Here is a 21889-nt window from a genome sequence, read left to right as displayed (position 1 = left end):
GTTTTCTTCACCTCCCTCGTACCTCCGACCGCGCCGCTGTGAAACTCGATCCATCTACCACAGCCACAGCTCCGCTATCCTCTTACCTCCCTGTTCGGTCTTTGTGGCCACCGACCACACTGCGTTTAGTGTTTTGGCAGGGAGACAGGTATTTGTTCTACCTGCTGTCTCCTCCTTCGAGCGCAGCCAAGTCATTCGCTGACGCCGGCTCTGCTCTCCCTCCCGGCTCACTGCTCATCTGCTGGAGCTGCTGTTACCTGACGTGAGATGCCAGACAGCAGATTTATAGCCACTGCTTACGTTAAAGTTGAATTTTAAGTACCTATTTGATGGAGAAATGCATCAGTGAGAGTGGTTTTGAAAACACGAAGAGGTGCAGAACATTGAGGCGATCCTGAACGAGACAAAGAAGGATGTTTCACTCTTTTGTTTTGATCTCGGGAGAGAAAATCACTGTTTTAAACAGTTTTTTCACTGCTACATTTTATTATCTCCAAATTTCTGAGCAGTTATTGTTGAAAGTCTTGTTTTCAGTCATGTTATCTTATCTCTGTTGCTGTCCTTCAAAAATAATTAGCTACTTTATCAGTTTTGCATCATTATATTCTACAAGTCCTCCAAACTAAACCAGTAAGCTGTTTGTCAGCTCCTTTCAAAAAACTTCAGACGATGTCCTCGAGTTTGTGTTTTGAGTCCTAAACAATCATTATGTGCTCTGTGTTAAATTTAATTCCACTTTAAGTTTTTAAACTGTAAATCTAAAGAAATAATGAATGCCAGTCACGGGGCACAGAGATCAATAGTTGATACAAATCTAACTTAATGTTAGCTGGCTCTGCTACCACTTTCTCCACTTCCTGTGACCGTCATTTCAAATTGTAAAGTCTTGTAATTGCAACTTTATAACTTTGCAGCAGTGACAGTCATTTTCCAGTGGAGGGCCGCCGCCACAATATGTAGAATATCTTGTAGTCTACACTATCTAAGTTTTGTTTTATAATTACAATGACAATAAAAGTCTCATGTTGTTCAGCAGAAACACTGCGGACATAACATTGGCTGTCAGCCTGTTTTAACTCGCCATAACGCCGGGAGTTTCCACTTTAGCTGTGTGTGATCCCACGACGAGCACGCAGCTCTCAGCTCTCAAAAACTCCCTTATAAAGGTGAAGTAAAGGTCACGGTTTAAAAATAAAACAGTGTAAACTGTTTGTAGGAAACAGGGTGTGAACAGCGATCCCCATAAGACAGATGATACTCTATAGGTACATGCAGTGTTGCAGTATCCATCTTTTTATGTCGTGCACAGACATCCCTGGACTCTGGGGACATGAAAATACAACACAGAGCTTCAGTACTGCCTTCAGTGTTTGAATTGTACTATTATTTATCATGAAAACCTAAAACTGGATTGGAGATGTGGGGGTATGGATGCTCTTCCTGCCTCTCTCCTACTTCTTTTGATTTAAAAAGCACGAGCTGCCAGTGGAGGGGAGTGTAGGAGACAAGTGACACGACAAGTCTGCAGAGTTCTGGAGACGAGGCGAGTTGCACTCTCTGTGGGATTTCCCACGGCGCTGCAGATAAGTCCTCGCTGTCTGTTTACAGTCACTCAGCAGCTGTGTTTCAGGGTGTGAGAGCAGTTCGGTGATCACGTCAATTACAGGGCGCCCTGAGGAATGTCTTTATAGTTTCCTGTTGGCTGATGGTTCCTGGATTCCTTAAGCTTTGAAACATTCTAATTGGTTGCTTCTCTTGTTATTCCTTATTCCCCCAGTTCCTGTGTTGTTTGCTGTGTGAGTGAAGCTTCTGTTTTGTTTTCTGGCAGTCACAGTTGTCAAATTGGAGCTTCAAATCAGCTGCTTTTTACCTTAAGATAATGAATATTTGCAGCTCCTCCTCCCCTTTTTGTGATATATTGAGTGAAATTCTTCATTTTGCATCACTTGAGCAGTTTGAAAATGTATCCCTGCGGCACAGGGAGAGGGCATCTCGAGCCCCGGCCGTTTGGGTAATAGCGTGATTTGTCTCCTCTCAACAGTTTGTTTTTAAGTTTCCCAAGCACCGAGAGGAAAATTTTGTTTACTTTACCTGGAATTGAATAGCCGTTAGCAATATTGGATTTCCTTAATCATCCTGGAGGAGACAATTACAAATCGATGAGTAGTAGCTGGATTTCGAGTGTCCTCTAACACCCATTCATCTCTTTGATTGCATGGGACCAACACTGAGCCGAGGCAGGGACTAGAGGTTTTAAGTTTACGGCTGTTTTCACTCACAGGAGATTTGGTTTGTAGCAAAACCTGCAAAGTAAATATTCACAGTAAGAAGATCAGATGACGATAACCTCGGTTCATCAGGGTTTTTCAAAACAAGACGCCTTTACACAGGAAGCTTGATCGGATCCTGACTTGTGTCCCAGTCCTCCCTCTCAGTGCAGCAGACCACCTCAGGCCTCAGTGTAACGGGAACATTAACAACCCAGATCCACATGCAGCTGCCAGCCAGTCAGTGAGTGTGTTGACAGGTTCTGTGCTTCCTGAGAGGAAGGATGCTGTTGATGGCTGGTGCCACCACCTGCAGCATCTTGTCGTGGCTTCAGAGATCACATCCTTTTCTCACAGCTGGTCACTTGGAAAACAAACCTGTTGATCGAACAATGAACAAGGCATTAATTTTAAAGTGCAAAAAATAGTCACTCGCATTCCCCGACATGTCTACATACAGTTTTTTGTTTGTCTGTCTCCTCTCTCTCATTTCATGACTCAAGGAAACTGAGACGCTTCCTCATATCTGATCTAAAAGATGCTGGAGCATCCACAGTTCCAAGGCTTCGTCTCTCTCTCCTGCATAAAGGGTGATGGTCTCTGTAGTTCTCATTTCCTTTCACGCTGAAACAAAACTACAGTTTTACCCAGAAGACCCTTCGTTTGTTACCATCCAGGTCCACAGTGATATCCAGACACTTTTGTTCTTGCGACATTGTGACACTGACGATACCGTTACCTCCCTAAAATCACATGTTGATGATTAAGCTGGAGTGGAGAGCAGAACTCGGAACTGTTGAAGTTCCGAAGTGCAGCGCCCGGACAGTCTGTGGTTAACACAGAACATCTTGGAAACTTAAATATCTTGGAAACACAACAAACATGAGAAATCATATCACACATTTCCACCTGGAGGAGGAAGCCCTCTGATTTATAATCGAATGGTGAGGTGCCTATCATTCCCATCTCTAACAAACAGTTGCTTCACTGGTCCCAGTCTGTAGTGATCATTACAACAGCAGTAATTTACTTTTTCCCCACTGGTTCTGTCTTTAAAAAACATTTTCCAACTATATTTGCTGCGCAAGAAAAGGTGTAAGTCAACAAAATGTCACGTAAGGTGTTTGACATCACCCTGTCACCTTATTCTTCTTTCAGGCGTCAGATACACTCCTGAAATGGGAAATAAACCCAATTCAATTTGACTGGAGCTGCGAAATGAGGTGAATTATTTTTCCAGCCACCGTCTAAAAATTAAATATTGGATTTCTGCTTTTTCCCGCTCACACAAAAATCTTTGCTTTTGTTATACAGAAAATTAGATTTAAACTGCTTGTCTCAGCACAGAGTCACATCATACATCAGCTTTTGTGACTGACTAAGTGCCACTTATCGAGTTTGCTTTCTCTCCCAAGCTCCCTAAATTAGGCTCCGAGCGAATAGTGAGCAGAGGATCAACGCGATAAATGACGTGTCATTAAAGCTCCATTCAGAGTAATATGTAAATCAGTTGTTCCATTCTGCCTCTTTTCTCATGAACAAAGGTTTCCCTCAGTGGAGTGTCAGTGGGTTCAGGTGTTTGGCTGGGAACAATGCAGGCTATTGTGAGTCTGGGCGTACATGCTTGTTGCTCTGACAGACACTCAGTCCTCCTCAGCAGCTACTGTCCTGACGGAGAGGAGAACGGTGTGTGTAAACATGCACGGGAGACTCGCAGACTCCAGCGTTCATGGACGAACACGCACTCGCGTTGCACATTAAGTGGGCTGGAGCTGACGAGCTATCAGATGTCTGGAGAGCAAATTCCAGGCTGTAAATCCCTCTCCTCTCCAGCCAGCAGCTCTCCTGTGCAGGCCGAGATAGCTGGTGTGTAGGAGGCTTAATGCTGCTTGACGGACAGGTCGAGCCACAGCGCACCGTCACATACGCGACACCTGAACTGTGTGGGATCACTTCTCATGATACCGGAGACCTGCCAATACTGGAAAGTCTGTGCATTAATATTACACATACAAGGCATGCAGAGTGAGGTACAGAGTGATGCGCTGATTTAAAGTTGTTTTACATTTATATGGTGTCGTGCAGCAGCAATCAGCTCGCAGCGTAATTCAGAAATGGAGACAAAAAATCACAGTTTGAAACGTAATGTTTTTCCAGCATGAACTGCCTCTCTTCATTCCAGACCTTAAACGTTTCATTTTTGCCTCCATTACAACTGATTCTGTTAAACATTTCACCCCTTGTTTTATCCTGTCATGCTAGACACAGCATCAAAGTATAGTGCTGGCTGCCATCTTTGTGGCTACATATCCGCTCGCCAGGTTTAAATCTGCTCTGAATTCGAGCTTTCGCAGCAGCAGAACAGAACTACAGGAGTCACCGAGGTCAATAAATACCTCAGACTTAGCTTCTGAGGTGCAGGTTCAGTAAGGACACATCTTTACCTTGGGAGGTTTTTCTAGCAGAGCTGCCTGGGTCGGTACCACAGGGAGATCCAGAGAGAGATCTATCCTCATGAGCTGGACCAGGATAAGCGGCTGAAAAGTGGATTGTTGGGGGTCCAGTAGCTTTCATATTCAACGTTCAACACAACCATGAGTGACAACAACTTTCCGATGTCTCAAGTGCAGCATTAATTTGCCTCCAGACCTGCTGTTTAATGTTAAAATCATGGCCGCCACACCAAAAACACGAGTGACGTCGGCTGCTTTCCTGCTCTGAGTTGAAGTTATTTTCAACTTGACTCGCTCAGAGAGCTCCTGTGAAAACCTGAGACACCCAGGGAGCATTAAAAGGGAGCAAAGCACTTCTGCACATAGAAAACAACGACTGAAACTGCATCCTATCTGACTGGGGAGCAGTTTAGTTCACTGAACTGAATCTAGGTGGTCTGTACTGTAGTCAGACTGGAAAAAGCACCTTTTCTCTTCATGTATTTCAGGAAGCAGTCGTCCACTGCTCTGCTATTTCCTCAAATATGTCTCTCAAAGGAGTGGGAGGACTTCCAGAGCACCAGCACGCAGCTGAATCAATGCAAATGATTCGACTGACACTTCAGAGGAACGAGATACAACCGTTCGCTCGTGTTGCTGCTGCGTAGCGCTCGCAGATCATTTGTGGAAGGCATCGAGGAGCACTCACCCCCCCGCCCCAAAAAAAATGAAATCCATCGCTCAAGTTATGAGCCTATCAGCACAAAACAAAGTAATGAATCAGATTCTTTCTGACGCGCAGTGAGATAATGTGCGATGAGAACGCCTGCGCACGCGAATTTGGGCACTACAGGAATCAATATGCACTCGCCCTGCAACAAATTAGATATCCAAGCTGCAATAAAAGAAAGAGAGGCGGCCTATTGTTCTTACTCTCTCTGCTTATTAATTAAGTCACTTTGACAGGAAGCCTGTGCCTCTGAGTGTGTGTTTGCTTTATGACTGGTAATATGAAGGTTTGTGTGGCGCTTGTTTGGCAGCACGAGCCCAACGTGTGTGTGTTTGTGTCACACACACACATATATGTGGCCAGAAATGAGTGTGTGTCAGTGGGTGGGGAAACTCAATCACGTAAACATGTAGTCTGTCCTCCTGGGCTAACCAATTAAGCTGCCATATTTGACAGAGAAGAAGGAGGGGATTATGGGTAGGCGGCGGGGAGCAGGTGGGCGATGACGGGATGTCAGATTGACGGTTTCGGGTGACACCGCTGTGACTTTGCAAAGTCCTCGCTGACACTGAGGTGCTCGCCCAAAGGGTAACAGTTTTTTTTTTTTTTTTGTAGGCTGACACACACACTCACACACTCACACACTCACACACACACACATACACACTGCAGTGTTGGCTCAGGTAAGAGCACCAGTCTGCTGCTGCCAGTGGCTGTCATGCACTGTGTACACAAGACCTGGATACAGCTGACAGCTCTCTGAAAGAATCCGGAGAGGAGTAATTATAAACACACACACACATACTTCAGTGCAAATATACAAAAAAAGTAGTGCACACACACACACACACACACACACACACTCTGACTCGGTGCTCCTGGCCGGTTGGTGACAGGCCTTTTGTCTTTCATTCCCACCAGCAGCAGCAGCCGTTCGGTTCGTGGCTCGGCCTCAGCTGCCAGAGCTGATAGTGTCGCTCGGATATTTGTCTTCATGCTGCCAAAGCAGACATCAAAGGCTGCACAACAACAACAACAACAACAACAACAAACCTGTTCCAGGACCAGCTGTGGTGTGAGGTGAAGGGTGTGGGAACATGTAAGAGACGGGTAAATAATCCAGGGGCCACGCTTTTTGAAAGAGCGGAGGAATGTCGCGGCAGCGGCCAAACCCCTTCACACATCAAGCTAAATCTGATACTGGTTAAAGGTGGAGGAGTGGAGGGTGTAAAGCTGCAGACGAGAATGTTTCTTAAAATGTAGGACAGCAGAGGTCTGTACATTTTATTTTTAGTCCAGATAAAAGTCTGAGCATTGAAGCCCTCCGTCAAGAGGAAATCAAACTTTATCTTAGATTGTTTTCGTTCTCTTCTCTCCAAATTAAAGAAAACCTCTCGTCTCGAGCCGAGTCACATGACCAAACACGGTGCAAACGTCACAGTAAAGGCAGACTTTTTCACTTCTTATCTCCAGACCAGACTCCACTGACAAAAACAGTAATTTAACCGAGCAGAACACTAGAGCTGCTGAAACACCGCTGCCTCCTCCAAAGATTTTTACCCCCATCATTCATTTACATGGGAAAATCAAGTCCAGGTTTGAAAATACCAGAATTATCTTCTCAGTTATCAACGTATTTTATAAGTCACGCAGCAGACTATTTATTTACTAATCATTTTACTTTAATTAAGTAAAGGTGTTTGTCTTGATGTGGCCTCTCGCCCACTGTCCCACCCTCAGTGGATGAGTTGTAAAGTTTCCTTCAGTTGATCTTTGCTGCCATTTGGATTCTGAGTTACCTTATAAAGTCCAAAAAAAGACATGTATCTGATATGAATCATCCTGAAATGATCGCTGTGGAAGTTTAAAGACTAAACCGAGCAGTGGAGCATATTTGAGAAGTCTTAGCTGGCGTGTGGCCGCCTTGGATCAGGCTCCCTGAGCTGGCACCGGCTCTGGTGTTAATGCGTAACTTCTGATTGGTGATGCTGGCTGCTGGCCTCATCTGAGTGTTACATTACTTCTAGCTTGGCAGAGCTCACTAAAAGCTCCTGAGAATCAGATTCCAAAAATGCCAATAGGGATCACAGCAGAGCGGGTCCGCAGGACCACAAAAATAGTGGCGAAAATCGGCCACAGTTCAGGCACAGATATACAGACTGCAGCTAATTTTAGATCTATACCTTAACTGCAAGAGCTCCATTTAGTTTTCATGCATTTATGCTCCATTGCTACTTTTTTTTTTCCCCCACAAACAAACTTACATTTGTATGGCAAAGTTTGAAGCCTAGAAACTGGGTTGTCCACTCATTTAGTTATCTAATTCTTCTCGTTGTGGCAGTATGTTCCTCTCTTATGTTTCTGTTCTCTGTCCTTTTCAGAGTGTCATCCCTCCTGCTGGCAGTGCACCGGGCCATCTGCAGACAACTGTACGTCCTGTCCCTCCCCGTCCAGCCTGCACGAGGGTCAGTGTGTCCCCTCCTGCCCACGAGGCTTCTTTGTCCAGGACAATCAGTGCCAAGGTGAGAGCACACACAGCCCCCGATTCTGAAACTGTAAAACCACAAACTCACAAACAGCCCCATGAAGAAGTGAAGAGTTAAGAGCACAACGTTCCAAACTCCAGGAATTTTAAGATTTGTGTCTCCAGAAACGGTCGCAGTCTGGAGCCCTGAGTTCTAAAATCACAGAGTTAATGTTTGAGTTGTGGTCGAACACTTCACTTTGCACCTTTCTGACCAAATTAACAGCAACACAAGCAGCAGAAGACGGAAGAATCGAGGTCAGATTTCCTCCTAGCGGACATCCAGAGCACCAAACTGTCGACGTGCGCCACTGAAAACCATTTGCTCTAAACATCACTGGTTGACTTCTGGTTGAGTAATTGAACTGGGCACATGCAGATGTCTGCTGAGACAGTTAGGAAGAAGGATGGGTTCGGATTACGTTCGCCCGTCGGATAAAAAATAAATGGGGTCTGTTTGCTTTCTTGGCCTTGTCTCCTTCAGTGTTGATTGGCTCATTAGAAGCTGCCGTGATACCCTGAAGGCAGATTGTATTTCTGTCTTGAAGAGAGTGAACTTTTGCTACAAAGTTTTACGACGCAGCGTTTAGTTAAAGCTCCATTAATTGATATTTTTTAAAATGGCACCAAATCTCTGCAGCTCTACAGAGCTTTTACCCTCTCTAATCCCATCTTCTTTTGTTTTACGGTTCATTTTCTGTACGTCTCAGTCCCTCACCTCTGTTTCCAGCTGCTGTTCTCCACAAACAACACAAGTAAACGAGCTCTGATTAACCCTCTTTACTCCAGCTTCTCTTACTCTAACAGCAAAGTTAGAGACTGGCTGGTGAAGCAAGAGACAAAACATTTTTCTCAGGGGCTGAAACCAGGCCTAAAAGGAAAGTGAGTATTGGATTTACATTCATCAGTTGCCTAGAAACACAACTCCAAATGAAAGTGTGATGGATGTGTAACCAGGCAACTGTTCACTGATGTATCTGCAATCAACCTCATGAGATGATAATATGTTAAGGACGGGTGCGTCAACGAAAAAATACCACAAAGTTAACAAAGTTAAGATCATGGTGAAGGTTTAGAGGCACAGAGACTGGATGGTGTGTTTGTCCATATTATTGTTTATTGTTTTAAGTTGATAAGTATTGTTGTTGTCTACGAGTTTTTGAAGTAAAATGTGATAAAAAATATTGGTTAAATAAACAGATCAGGGTTTGATAAAGTGGAAAAGTTTTACAGTTTCCTGCAGGAAAGTTTGATAAAGACACAACGTGATGGGAACTGAAGGAACAACAACCTTTCAAGCTTTCAAACATCTGTCTGCTGTAAATACCTCGTCTCCTTGGTGGTTGTTTGGTCACACACTGATGCTTCAGAGTGCTTCCACGCACTCTGTCTGTCCATCACTGTTCCTTAATGGACATTTATTTCTTTTGCAGCAGCTCAGGAGCTTTCTATGTGCTTGATGATTGAGTTCATAATACTGGAGCAGCACTTAATGAAAACCTCCATCATGAATAATTCATCTCCTGCTCCTCCTCTTCCTCTCACTTAACTTTCATCACTTTTGCCTCTTGTTGTCCCTTGTCTCTCCTCCGTCTGTCCTCCACCTTCCCAGCATGCCACCCGTCCTGTCAGACCTGCTCCGGCCCCTCCCAGGCCGACTGCACCTCCTGCCCCCCGCTGGCCTCCCTGCAGAGCGGCTACTGCAGGACGAGCTGCCAGGACGGACTTTTCCTCAACGCCGCCACCGGAGAGTGCCTCAGTAAGTCGGGCTTGTGCGTGCGTAGATGTGTGTTGTCTGCGTGTGTTGTGTTTGGGTGCAGCGACGGTGTCATGCACGTTTGTATTTGCCATTTGCCCAAAGCTTTCATCAAACACGCCGCCGTGAGTGCTCGTATTTTTAGCCTGGGGCACCCCAGTGGGAATAGAACCGCCAACTCCAGCAGGGTTAATGCCTTGCTCTGCCCACTGAGCTTTGCAGGATCTCACACACACACACACACACATAAATCCACACTCAAACAAATCGTGTGCGTGTCTGTAGCTACGATAACCTGCATTATTCATGAGAAATACCAAGCGTCTTTGTAAAATTGATGCTCCTGGATTGATATGTTTTACTTAAAAGCTTTGCAATGATCTGCAGAGCTGCAAACTGAAGGAAAAGTCACAGTTTTTACTTTTTATTTCTGCTTTATCCTCCTCAGGAACCCCACTTATGTATTGTGGAGTAGTCTCTGATGGTGAGAATTTAAATGAATAATGTTGAAATTTGTTGTTCAGGTTCAGATTGTGGCACACAAATCCATCCCAGAGCTTTTCTGAATAATTTCAGGAAACACAGCTTCACCAAATCCTTCATCACAGCTGGTTTTCATTCACATTCTCTCCACCTAAAAAACTAAATCACAGAATTTGATCCAGCTGCACCAGTTGGCAGAGTTTATGCTTTCACCAGCAGGTTTACCCGCCTAATTGAAATGAGAGCAGCTGCTGCAGTTGGCCAATCAGCTGTGGGATCAGAGTCCTGTTTATTTTCTAATAGACATACTCAGGTTACTGACAGTTGGAGCTCTTGGCTGGAGATAAAAGTGGTTGAATCATTAGTACGAAATTGAAAAAAGGTTTTTGATAAAGATAAAGAAGCACGTGTACGTAAAAATTTAAGGAGAGAAGTTTTCAGTCTGTATCCAGTCGCTGACTTTTGAGGACGGGCGCTGAAATAACACAGCCAGGAATACCTGATACAACAGCTGTTTAAATCTGTTCACATTCATTCAGAGTCAAGTTTGAAAAACAGAACTTTCTGCAGCTCCGATCGATTTCTTCTCCGAGTGTTTAGCAGCATTTAGAGTCAAACCACGCTGATGGAAAAAAAATAAAGTTCTCTGAAATAAAGATGGAATAATTAAAAGTAAAGAAGCCATAACACAAACTTATAGTAATGCTAATTTTCTGGCTCCTCCTCCTCCGCAACAAACTGGAAAAAAAGTTTCTTTCTATAAAAATAGTTTTAATGAGTTTCTTCCTTAGTTACACTTTTCAGAGAAACTCTACATGAAACATCCACTGGGATAAAGACAAACTCTCGTTAGATCGTTGCTAATGAACACCATAGATAGAAGTTTCTTCACACTTCCTGCCATGCTTCTTCTCTCCTGCTCATCCTGCACAAAAAAAAAAAAAAACCTGTTTGTCTTTGGCAGGAAAAAAATCTGATAAACTACCAGACAGAAGATAAATAGAAAAGGTAAGATTGGAGTGTTTGTGTGTGAAGGTAGCTCCTGCTGCTGTGCTCCCTCTCACTGGTTAATGAAATGAGTTTTTACCTATCTGGACCACTGGCTGTCGATTAAAAAACAGCCATGTTGACTCGATGGGAAGCCAGCGTGGAGGAGATAGCAGGGGGAGTAAACAGAATCTGAGAGGAAAAAAATAGACACTCACTTCTAATTACAGTTTGTGATGACACGTGCTGTTTGGGAGATGTGAATCTGCAACCAGATTTCAGCTCAGACACACACACACACACACACGTCTGTACGTACACACACAAGCAGATAAGCATGGTTAAACACACATATTTGTTTGCAAACACACACTCACACACACACAACCTAATCTCAAATGGGTCAAGCTCAGCCAAACTCTAGTTAATAAAAGATGCCTTGTGGCACTTCTGGGCCGTAGAAATACTAGGGTCATCATTTCTGCATGGCCAACACACACACACACACACACACACACACACAGCACATACAGTACACACAGTACACAAAGCTTCCTCTTGAGGACTAATTCGCTTACAGATTTACACATGCACTCATTTTATTCCTTCTTTCTGTCACACACACATTATGCACACTCCCACACACACACACACACTCTCTCTCTCACACAGACACACAAACACACAGCCCTGGATTACCTCCTCATCCACCCGGTGCTGCCGTTGCTGTTACGTAACCTCATGATTCGACGAGGCTCCCGCTCTCAGTGGTGGGTTCATACGAGAGCAGCCATCAGAGGCAGATGTCTCACTATTGGCTCCTCTCATTCTCTCCTTGTCCATCTTTCCCTCTCCTGTCTGTATCGCTCTTCAGGAACTCTCATTTAATTCATATTTGACAGTAGCAGCAGCAGTAGTACCTCTTCTCACACACTTATTATGAGGCAGTCATTACAGCCCGGTGATTTGCCAAATTTACATTTCTGTGAAAACACAAATCGCTGAATTTGACTCAAATGTAAACAAGAAGCGCTGTGAAGTAGATGTAAACAAACAATGACAAATTTACAGCTTCCAGCTTAGTCCACACTGTTTCTGCTGTTCATGTTGATCAGATGTTCACACTAGGAACACGAGATGTCAAGTCAGTTTTTATTTATATGGTGCCAAATCACAATAGATGTAATCTCATGGCACTGTACAAATAGAGCATTTACAAAGAGCCATGAGTAAGAACTAGGCAACAGGAGCAAAACCTCGAGCAGAACCAGACTAATAATACATATTCCATATAGAGATGTGACTAATAATAATAATAGTAATGGTAGCTCTAAAAGTAACATTAATGATGAAAGCACAAAGCTACAGGAGGGGAAGAAACAAACAGAGTTAGAGTGGTGCAGTGAGGACAATGTGGATTTGACTAAATCCTGGGTTTAATTGATGCATTGAGACTGAGCCAGTCTGTCGAAGGTGGAGTGCTAACAGGTAGAAGCCTGAAATAAGTAAGAGAATGCTAATCACACATTAAGGCATAAAGATGAGTTTTAAGGATTCAGAGGGTTAACAGAGTCAGACAGTCTAATGTCAGTAGGGAGGAAAAGGCCCTCCAGCCTGCTGAGAGCACAGGGTGAATATAAGGATGAAGAGGTATGAGGGGGCGAGCCTGTTTAGATTTTAGTCATTAGACGAACCTTAAAGTTTGAGTAATGTGAGGAGTAACATCAGCAGCAGAGTTGCTGCCTCTCACTCTCCCTCCTCCTCTTCTTCTTCTCTTTTTTCTAAATCTTTCCTCTCTGATGTAAAGAGAATCAACCTCTGAGCCAGTGACGAGGAAAAGTGAGGATCTGAGCTCTGAATTTCCAAATGAAAGAACATTTTAGAACATTTTTAACCACGAGAGTTTATTTTTCTTGCGTCATGATTGTGCCATTATTTAGCAACACATGAAGCTTAAAATAGACCTGCAACACTGAATAACAGGGATACATCACCATAGAAACAAGGCATGCCAACACTGAACTAAAAGAGACGGGATCTTTTTTTATTTTTTTCCTTATTTCTGCCTTGTCAATAGCAGAATAAAAACCCTCCACTGAAACACATCGAAGATAAGTTGGTGCCTGCAGCGACAACTGTCACTTTTCATGGGTCTGTGTTGTACTTTAACATCTTCTCCTTGGTCTTTAAATCAGTTCATCAGAGCAAATGTTTCAGAACATATAACCATATTTACTCTAACTTACAAGCTCTGCACAGATCTGTATGATTTATTTTTAGTAACACAGGCGGCAGCGTTTCAAAGTGACCCTGATGAGGAGCGTTTGAACTCACTCATGGAGGCCTTGTTTAATATTTACAGTGGTTAGCATTGTAAAAAGATCCCAGTGCATTTATCTTTCATCTACCCTGCAGACATTTCTTTCATCCAAATTATATAATAGAAGAAGAAAATTAATAGAACATAAAAAACAAGCTTGTGGAAATTCCCTTTCAACTCGTGCTGACTGTGAAGAGAACAAAGAAAGTGTATGTGATGTGAGAGAACTTTCTAAATAAGATCTGTTCTCACATATAGATGCATGAATTCAGGCCTTTGTTTGAGCGACGCAGTGGAGCTAAGTTAGAATAATTTACTACAAGAAATAAAAGTGTCTCCCAACCAGTTTCCGGGCCACCATCCTCCTCCTAATTCTGACATCTGAAAGAAGAGCAGAACTTTTTCCAGTTTTTTTTTTTTTTGGGGGGAGGGGGGACTGAGCCAACAATGACTCAGAGCTGAGCACGAAGAAAGAAAAGTAGGGCTTCTTTAATAGCTGCATCTGTAAATCCATTCTTTGTTGGGGCGACATGTCTAGACAGGGCGAAGTCAGCGTCAGAGGACCACACAGCTTCTCTCTCTCTTTGCAGCGCTTCGTCTTTTCTTAACGCCTGCAACTTCAAATAAAGATGATGTCCCACTTTTGTTCCTCTCGCTTTCTTGAACTGCTGCTGCTGCTGCTGCACTCGGGCTCTGTCCCTGAGAGAAACCGCTCAGAGAAACATGTTTTATTCTGTTTTCAACTGCGCAGAGTCGTAAGGAAGCAACTAATTGAGAGACATTAGAGTTTTGATTTGCTCTCGTTAAAGACTGCTCTCCCTTGCTCTGCATACTGCAGGAGATGCAGAGAGGAGGGAAGAAAAAAAAAAGCATCATATAGGATAATGTCTGGTGTAAATCTGGCCCACAGGAGAATACGCTCATACAGCCAGCGCGCCATGCATTTATAACTCCAGCATACCTTTTTATGTGCTTCAAAAATGGTAACTACGCCATAAAAAAGGACTCAGAGGACCCAAATCAATACCATTTTAGTTTTATATTCAGTTTTAGTCTGCACAGTCAATAACACCTGACGCCTGAGTTATCTTATCTCTGCTGTGGAGCCATTTGTTTAGCCCCTGGAGCCGGATCGCCTGCAGAGTGTTGGCAGGAGAGGAATGCTGATACGTGTTTTGTTGTAAAGTGATGTGGTATGAAAGGTGTGGATGCGAGATGACAGAGAGGAAGCTCTTTTTTTCTTCTTCTTCGTCTTCTTCTTTTACTCTGTTGATATTGGCTCCGCTTCAGAAGGAGCGTGTGACTCACCTGGGCAGATGCCACGTTCAGGAGATTTGAGTTTGAAGTTCTGTAAAGCTGCTCTGGAGGCAGGAATAATCTCACTCGTCTGAATTAAAATGTCATCTATTCACGAATACACCAGCAGACAAAAATAGCTGTCAGACACATTGAGAGAGATCAAAACATTTCTCCATTAAATTAAAAAACGTTTACACTGTAGTAGATATTTTATTTAGGTCTGTCCTGATGGAAAAGTCTGCTATATTACCAGAAGTTCTTTATCTTTAACCCCACAAAATATCACCACATCAGTGTGACATTTATATAGTGCCAAATAACAACAGATGTTATCGTGAGGCACTGTACGTATGAGGGGGCTTCAGAAAGTTTGGGTGGGCGGCCGTCTGCCTCAACTGGTTTGGTTGAGAAAGAAGGAGTAATATTAATAGTGCTAATGATAGCCATACAAATAATGATAATTATATTAGTAAGAGTAATAGCAATAAGATTACCAGTAACACTAATAAAGTTTAAATGTAAGAACAGCTGTTGAGCAGGATCGTGGGAGCAGCAGGAGGCGTAACATCACAGATCAGGATCTACCTGTCTTCTCCCAATGCACTGTTAACACATGATTCAGAGCAGCAGAAGCAGAAAACATAAGTCAGGATCACACACTGAGCAGTGTTTGGCACTGACTGGTAACACAGCATATCTGTACACTATCACCTTAAATGTTAGCGATTTTATGTGCAGTGCTAGTTGAAAGTTGAAAACAGGAGCATTACGTTTTTGTTGTGAAAGTTGATGTTGATGTCTTATATCAGGCTCCATTATACTTTCTTCTCCCTTTCCTCATGTATCTGGAAAATAAAGTGCAATAAACACACTGAAAAAATCATAAGAAAGAATCTCATTTCTAAAATCATGATTTTTTCTAGAATCGTGCGGCACTAGTGCACTTTTCCAGGAAATCAGTGTGACATGTCATTTTGCGAAGACCTATCCTTCCAGTTGAAAATTTACCGAGGACTTTAAAAGAAAGAAATAAAGAAATTACAACCCAACCCAATGAATCTCTGAAATAACCTTGTATAAGTGGATATTGTCATGTACTCTCCAGTTTCTCATTTTCTCGTCTCTTGAGCCAGAACTCACTGCTTTTCAGTCGCGTTTAGTCCAGAAGTAAACACACACAGAGCTAAAAACTTGATATAATATATGGAAATATAGTCATTACTTGTCAGGATTTTCCCTCATCAGTTCACTTGCTGATTAAAACCACACACTTTCCTCACTTTTTAAGATTTGAGTGAGGCTGAAGGTAAACAGGATTTTTTTGCCCTCAGGGCCACGAGACTGACTCTGCCGGTGGAAGCAGAGGGAGTATCATCTTTTAAAAACTTCTAAACCTGCAGCAATTGTTTTTTTTAAATAGAAAATGATACACTGGGAAAAAGTACTAGTCTAAAGAAAGGACAGAGTATGAATAGAAACATGTATCCAGGGTATGGAGTTAAATATAACATGCCTGTGTTGCCAGAAGAAAGAGATAAAAAACAAAAACACACCTCCTCTTTTTAGTTTATGTCAGATAAGAATAGAAAGTAGCAGGAGTTTATTTCCTTCCTGTGTTTTGGTGTTTATCCCATGGACACTTCTTCCCAGTGCAGATATTACATTATTTTAATTTAATCTTCCTTTCAAATTAATTTTTAAATCTTCTGTTTGACTATTAAAATACCTCTTCCAAGTCTTCCTCTGTTTTTTTAGAGGGATCTAACAAAAATCTAGAAAGATCACCTGTCGCATTTTCTGATTAAATCCAGATCTTGTTTGATATCCACCAGCTTTCACCTCAGTCTTTTCTCATTTATGTTAATCCTACACAAAGAAAGGCAAGTACTTCCCTAGTTTTTAATGCCTCTTTTCTTTCGAACACCCCCACCTCCTTATCTGTTCTCCTCACCTGGCCGACACACAACTCCTCACCTGCAGAGCCCAGCTCTTCCCCACTGTAGATAGTTATCTTAGTATGGACTGATAACTTTTAAGGTACACACCCCTGTGCCAGCTATACACGACCCAGATACCATCAGATAAAACTCCACAGAGTAGTTCTTTATTGTTCTGCTAATCTCTGCCCTGATGCTGGATGGGTAGCTGGGGAGGTAAAGGATGTTGTTCACAAGTGTAAAAGAGACAGACATTGAGAAAAGATAGCAGACAGACATCATGCATCATCTCCTCTTTCAGCTCGGTGTCAGAATTTCTTTACTTTTCCAATTATCTTTCTCACAGAAGAGTAATTAGTTGGGTTTGATTAGTGCATGTTATTACAAAACTCTAGTATTTCTACACTAGACATTCTCATTAAAATCTTACTTTCATGGACTTGTCATTCTTTAGTAATTAGGATAAGATAAGGTGAACTTTATTAATCCCACAGGGAGAAATTTGCATCATTACAACAGCAGCAGAATATAGACGAGGGAAGGTAGCAAGGAGGCAGGAAAATCTATGTTAACAACTGAGGTGTTTAAAGTGCACCCCCAAAAAACTGCAGTCCACATCCAGATGTTTGTGAAAATCCATTCTGCTCTTTGGTTTGTCCAGTAAAACCTTTAATTTCCCAGGGGCGGTTGTGGCTCAGGAGGTAGAGCGGGTCGTCCACTAATCGGAAGATCAGTGGTTCAATCGCTGGTTCCGCCGGTCCTGACCTGAACCCAGGCCTCTCCTCTGGGAGTAAAGTTTGTTGTTCAGATATTACAACAACAAACATGGATTAATTCGTTAGCTCTCTGGTCCTGTCTCTGTCCTAAGGTTAACCCATCAAAAAACAGCGAAGATCAGGATTTTTCTGTCTTTGATTTGGACCACTGAGGCATTAGCTAGAAATAATTTTGTCGAAAAGTCTTAAGTGGTAGAGTTGAAGGCAGCTGGACTTCTTTTAGGTTTCTTGAAGATGTTTCACCTTTCATCCGAAAGGAAATGGACATAAATAACCTCTTTATCAACCACAGCAGTGTTGAGATCCTTACCCAGGCGATGTAACCCCTGTTCACACCTTAAGACACGTGATCCTAACGACTCCCATGACGTCAGGGTGGGTTAACGACTCTCAGGACCACCTCCAAGAGGTTAAACACCTGGGACTCCCCAACCAGTCTCTAGAACTAAGGAACTCTTTCGGATGAGAGGTGAAACGTCTTCAAGAAACCTACAAGAAGTTCAGCTGCCTTCAACTCTAGCACTTAGACTACCAAGAAAAGTCCTTACAAAGCCTCTAAAGGTCCTTTAATTTGAAATTTAACTTCATGTGATAACCCTGTTTTAAATTAAATGAGTTTCTGTAGCAGTTTTAAAGCCCTTTACAGCTTTTAAAAGGAATCTGAAACAAGCAGTGTGTTAACAAGTGTGATATATGTTCATCTGTGCACAGTATTTTGATATATGACTTATAATCCTTATTTCCTCTGTGTGTGTCCTTCCTGCAGAGTGTAGTTCAGACTGCCAGCGCTGCACAGCAGACCTCCAGACGGGCGTCGGCAGTGTGTGTCTGTGGTGTAAAACGCCGAGGACGTGGCTGCTGGGCGATCACTGCGTCTCTCACTGTCCTCACGGCCACTACAGCTGGCATGGAGCCTGCCTCAGTAAGGATTTCTGCTCGTCTGCCTTTATACAGTACACAACAAGGTCAAAGGTCGGGGCTGTAGTTGTCCTGAATGTAAAACGACTTGAGGAAAATCCCATTAAAACTGCAATGTTTTATTTACAGAGATCTTTAAAACAGGGGTCATTTCTTGACCTGGTAGGAGGTTTTTCTTGACCCTCTTCACCTGACAGCAACTGATATTTAAAAGAAACATTCTGCTTCATGAATAACTATGTAGTCTGAGGTTTGCTCTTTTTTATTTTGCTGTGGAAATCGATTTCAGTGTATACAGTCACAGGCTATAGGAGGAATTTCCTCCCAGCTCGGCTGTAGATTGTGGCCGAGATTTTAGGATTTAGGGGATTTGAAATGTTTGAGAAAACTGGGCAACAAAAACAGTGAAAACTTTGTTCTGTTTATCATTGAATTAAATAGAATATCACCATCATTAACCCTATAGGCATCATTACAGGGATTATTATTAGTAATACCATCATCATCCTCATTACCACGATCCTTTTCCTCTTCCTGATTCTCCTCATTATTACTCTCAACCTGATTATTCGATACTCGTCATGACACATCACACCCCTCAAAATAATCATTGTCACCTTTCCTTGCCCTCTTCATAATGATTGTCATCATCATCATCATCCCCAGCGTCTCAGTCTCCTCCTCCTCATCCTCAACATGCTCCCTATCATCCTCATCCTCCTTATCTTCGTCATAAATATCCTCCTCATCATTTTCCTCATCACCCAGGATATTAATCCTCCTCCTCTTCGTCATTGTCATCTTCCTCATCATCCTTATCCTCCTCAGTCTCATCATCATCATCCTCTCCGTCATCCTGCTCATCATCTTGATCGTCTCTTATCACCATCATTCGTATCTTCATCATTTTGTCATCCTCCTCCTCATTACCCCCCGTAATCATTAAATCATCCTCAGGAGTCACATCTTCAGTATCATCCTCATCTACCTGCTAATCACCCTCCTCACCCTCCTCACCCTCCTCACCCTGTGGCAGCTCAGTGTGGAGTCTGAGCTGCTGCTGCGACTCTGCACACACACACATTTAAATTCAGAGTGTGAACAGGAAGCTTCAGGCTGTGAGAGCAAAAAACCCCAGAGTCTCATTAAAGAAAAAATAAAAACCAACAACAGGCGCCTTCATACGTACAATAAAACATCCGTCGTCGTCCGTCGCTGTAGCTACGCGCAACCAAACTGCATTTTTGATACAAAACCTCGCTCCTCCTGAAAATAAAGTGAAGTGAAAAATAAAGTTACCCCCTTTTTCTGGTGTTGATGATAATTATGAGAGGCTCTGCAGTGTGTGATGGTGGTGGAGTGTGAGGAGCAGAGCAATCTGAGAATGATTAGGCCCTTGATAGTGATTAGTGAGGCTTATGAATATGTATTTTAAAACTCGAGAATATGGCTTTAATCAGAATTTTGCATGCTGCCGCTGCTTCTTTTTTTTATCAAGCAGCTTTTAGTCATCCAACTTTTCTAAGAGTTTCAACATTTCACAACCACTCTACTGACTTAATACTGTACATATATTATATAATGCTTCCATAATCCACATGCTCTCTGTCTTAAATTTACTTCCTTTTTCTCCCAGGATGCCATCTGTCATGTGAGGCCTGCAGTGGGGCGGGGCCTCTGTCCTGCACTTCCTGTCCCGCCGACAGCGTCCTGCTTCCGTCGGGTCTCTGCGCTCCCAGATGTCCCGTCGGTTACTATGACAACGGCCACAGGATCTGTCAGGGTAAGTGGGTTAGAGCTGCCGCATCTCAGCCGATAAAAGAACACGAGACGTTACAAAACAAAACCTCACAGGCGAAATGTGCAGGCGAAAATATACTAAATACATAGTCTGTTGTTTGACGTATAAAATATGTTGACAGCTGAAAAGATAACTCTGGTATTTTAGAACAAAACAGAAACAAAACTCTTTAGAATTGGTGCATTATTGATCAAGAACAGTGTATCAATCAGTACCAGACTCCATTGACAAAAACAGGGATTTTACAGAGCAGAACACAGGAGCTGTTGGAATACCACTGCCTCCATCTGTTAGTGTGTTTGTGTTACTGTGTGACTTTCAGTGGTGGAAGAAGTATCCAGATTATCTACATGAGTAAAAGTACCACATGGTAATTTAACAAACTGACAGACTGAATCAGCGGTGTTTCAGCAGCTCCTGTCTTCTGCTCGGTTAAATCTCTGTTTTTGTCAGTGGAGTCTGGTTGAGATAAAAAGTGATGTTTCTGGTGAATAAAACAGCCTGACTCAGATGATTATAATAACAGTCTGAGCCTGTCAGCAGCAAAAACAAAGTTGGTAGTAGTTGACTTATTTTGATGTGGACGAGCTGTTTGCGTCGCCCTTCATGAGGTGGCAGTTGATCCTAACGGATTTAGACGAGGTGAACGTCTGTACTTTACAGAAGCAGTGTTTCTTACTGAAGTACCCACAGCTGAAGCAGCATCTCTCTGTATTGTTGGATTATACTTCTGCAGGTTGCCTTGAAATCCTTTTTAAAACACTCGTAGCTGCTTTAGTGACTAAAAAGGTCTCATAAAGTGCTCACTTCTACCAAGGCTGCTCTGTCCTCTTCATCAAAACGAAGCTAGTGACAGAGAATCATGGGATACATGTGCTTTTCATTCAAGCAAGTGCAGCAGTTAAAGAGCAAATAGTGAGAATGTTTTTAAATTCTGCACTAAAAATCTGCAATTTTTTGTCCTTGTTCCTTTAAATAAGTTGAGATGTCACGTCCTTGTTTTATATGATGTTGAATCCTGTAGCCCAGAGAGCTGATTTCCAAAGCTGTGTAACGATGCACAAGAGAACATCTCTGAAATGTGATCGAACCACAAAGCCACATCCAGCCAGTCTTTGGTGTCATTATCATCCTCTCCCCTCCGACCTCGCGTCCACCCTGACCCTCGTTGTCGACCCTCTCTGTTTTCACCAGCGTGCGACAGCCAGTGCCTGACGTGCGACATGGCGGGAGTGTGCACGTCCTGCCTCGACCCGACCAAGGTGCTGCTGTTCGGGGAGTGCCAGTACGACAGCTGCGCCCATCAGTACTACCTCAACGCCACCACCCGCGCCTGCAGAGGTACGCCGCCGTCCTCCGTGAGGGGGGGAACACCAGATTAACAACGAGGATACTTAGTCCGCCTATTATGATATTCATAAATTACTCTCCATCCATATTGCATGTAGTGCAGAGTGCTACACTGGGTTTATGGGGTCCATCGATCATGTTATAAACTGTGGGACCAGATATGCAAATCTTAAACATTGTGTGTGCACTATTACATCTTCCTGAGCGTAGAGGAGGTGATGAATGAGCCTCAGAGGATCCACATCCTGACTGAATAACTTGTCTTTTTGTTCATCGTGCATACAATAACTCTGTCCATATATTTAATTA

The 21889-nt window shown here is 43.0% G+C and overlaps 1 protein-coding gene across 2 annotated transcripts in view; it reads left to right on the top strand.

Annotated features, from left to right (window-relative positions):
* Nucleotides 1–21889, top strand: part of fras1 (Fraser extracellular matrix complex subunit 1) — a 222655-nt gene that overhangs the window by 123103 nt on the left and 77663 nt on the right. For both annotated transcript variants that reach the window (XR_001960653.2, XM_018673668.2), the window contains exons 18-22: nucleotides 7811–7951; nucleotides 9566–9712; nucleotides 18278–18433; nucleotides 20066–20212; nucleotides 21425–21571. Coding sequence is in view for 1 of the 2 variants with exons in the window: in XM_018673668.2 (XP_018529184.1) it covers nucleotides 7811–7951; nucleotides 9566–9712; nucleotides 18278–18433; nucleotides 20066–20212; nucleotides 21425–21571 (738 nt within the window). In the remaining variant the exon portion in view is untranslated. The remainder of the gene's footprint in view (nucleotides 1–7810; nucleotides 7952–9565; nucleotides 9713–18277; nucleotides 18434–20065; nucleotides 20213–21424; nucleotides 21572–21889) is intronic.

The sequence above is a fragment of the Lates calcarifer genome, linkage group LG13 (assembly GCF_001640805.2).
Source record: "Lates calcarifer isolate ASB-BC8 linkage group LG13, TLL_Latcal_v3, whole genome shotgun sequence".
In the NCBI taxonomy this organism is placed as follows: Eukaryota; Metazoa; Chordata; class Actinopteri; family Centropomidae; genus Lates; species Lates calcarifer.
Note: the sequence above shows the minus strand (reverse complement) of the source record. Positions and strands in the feature narration are given on the sequence as shown.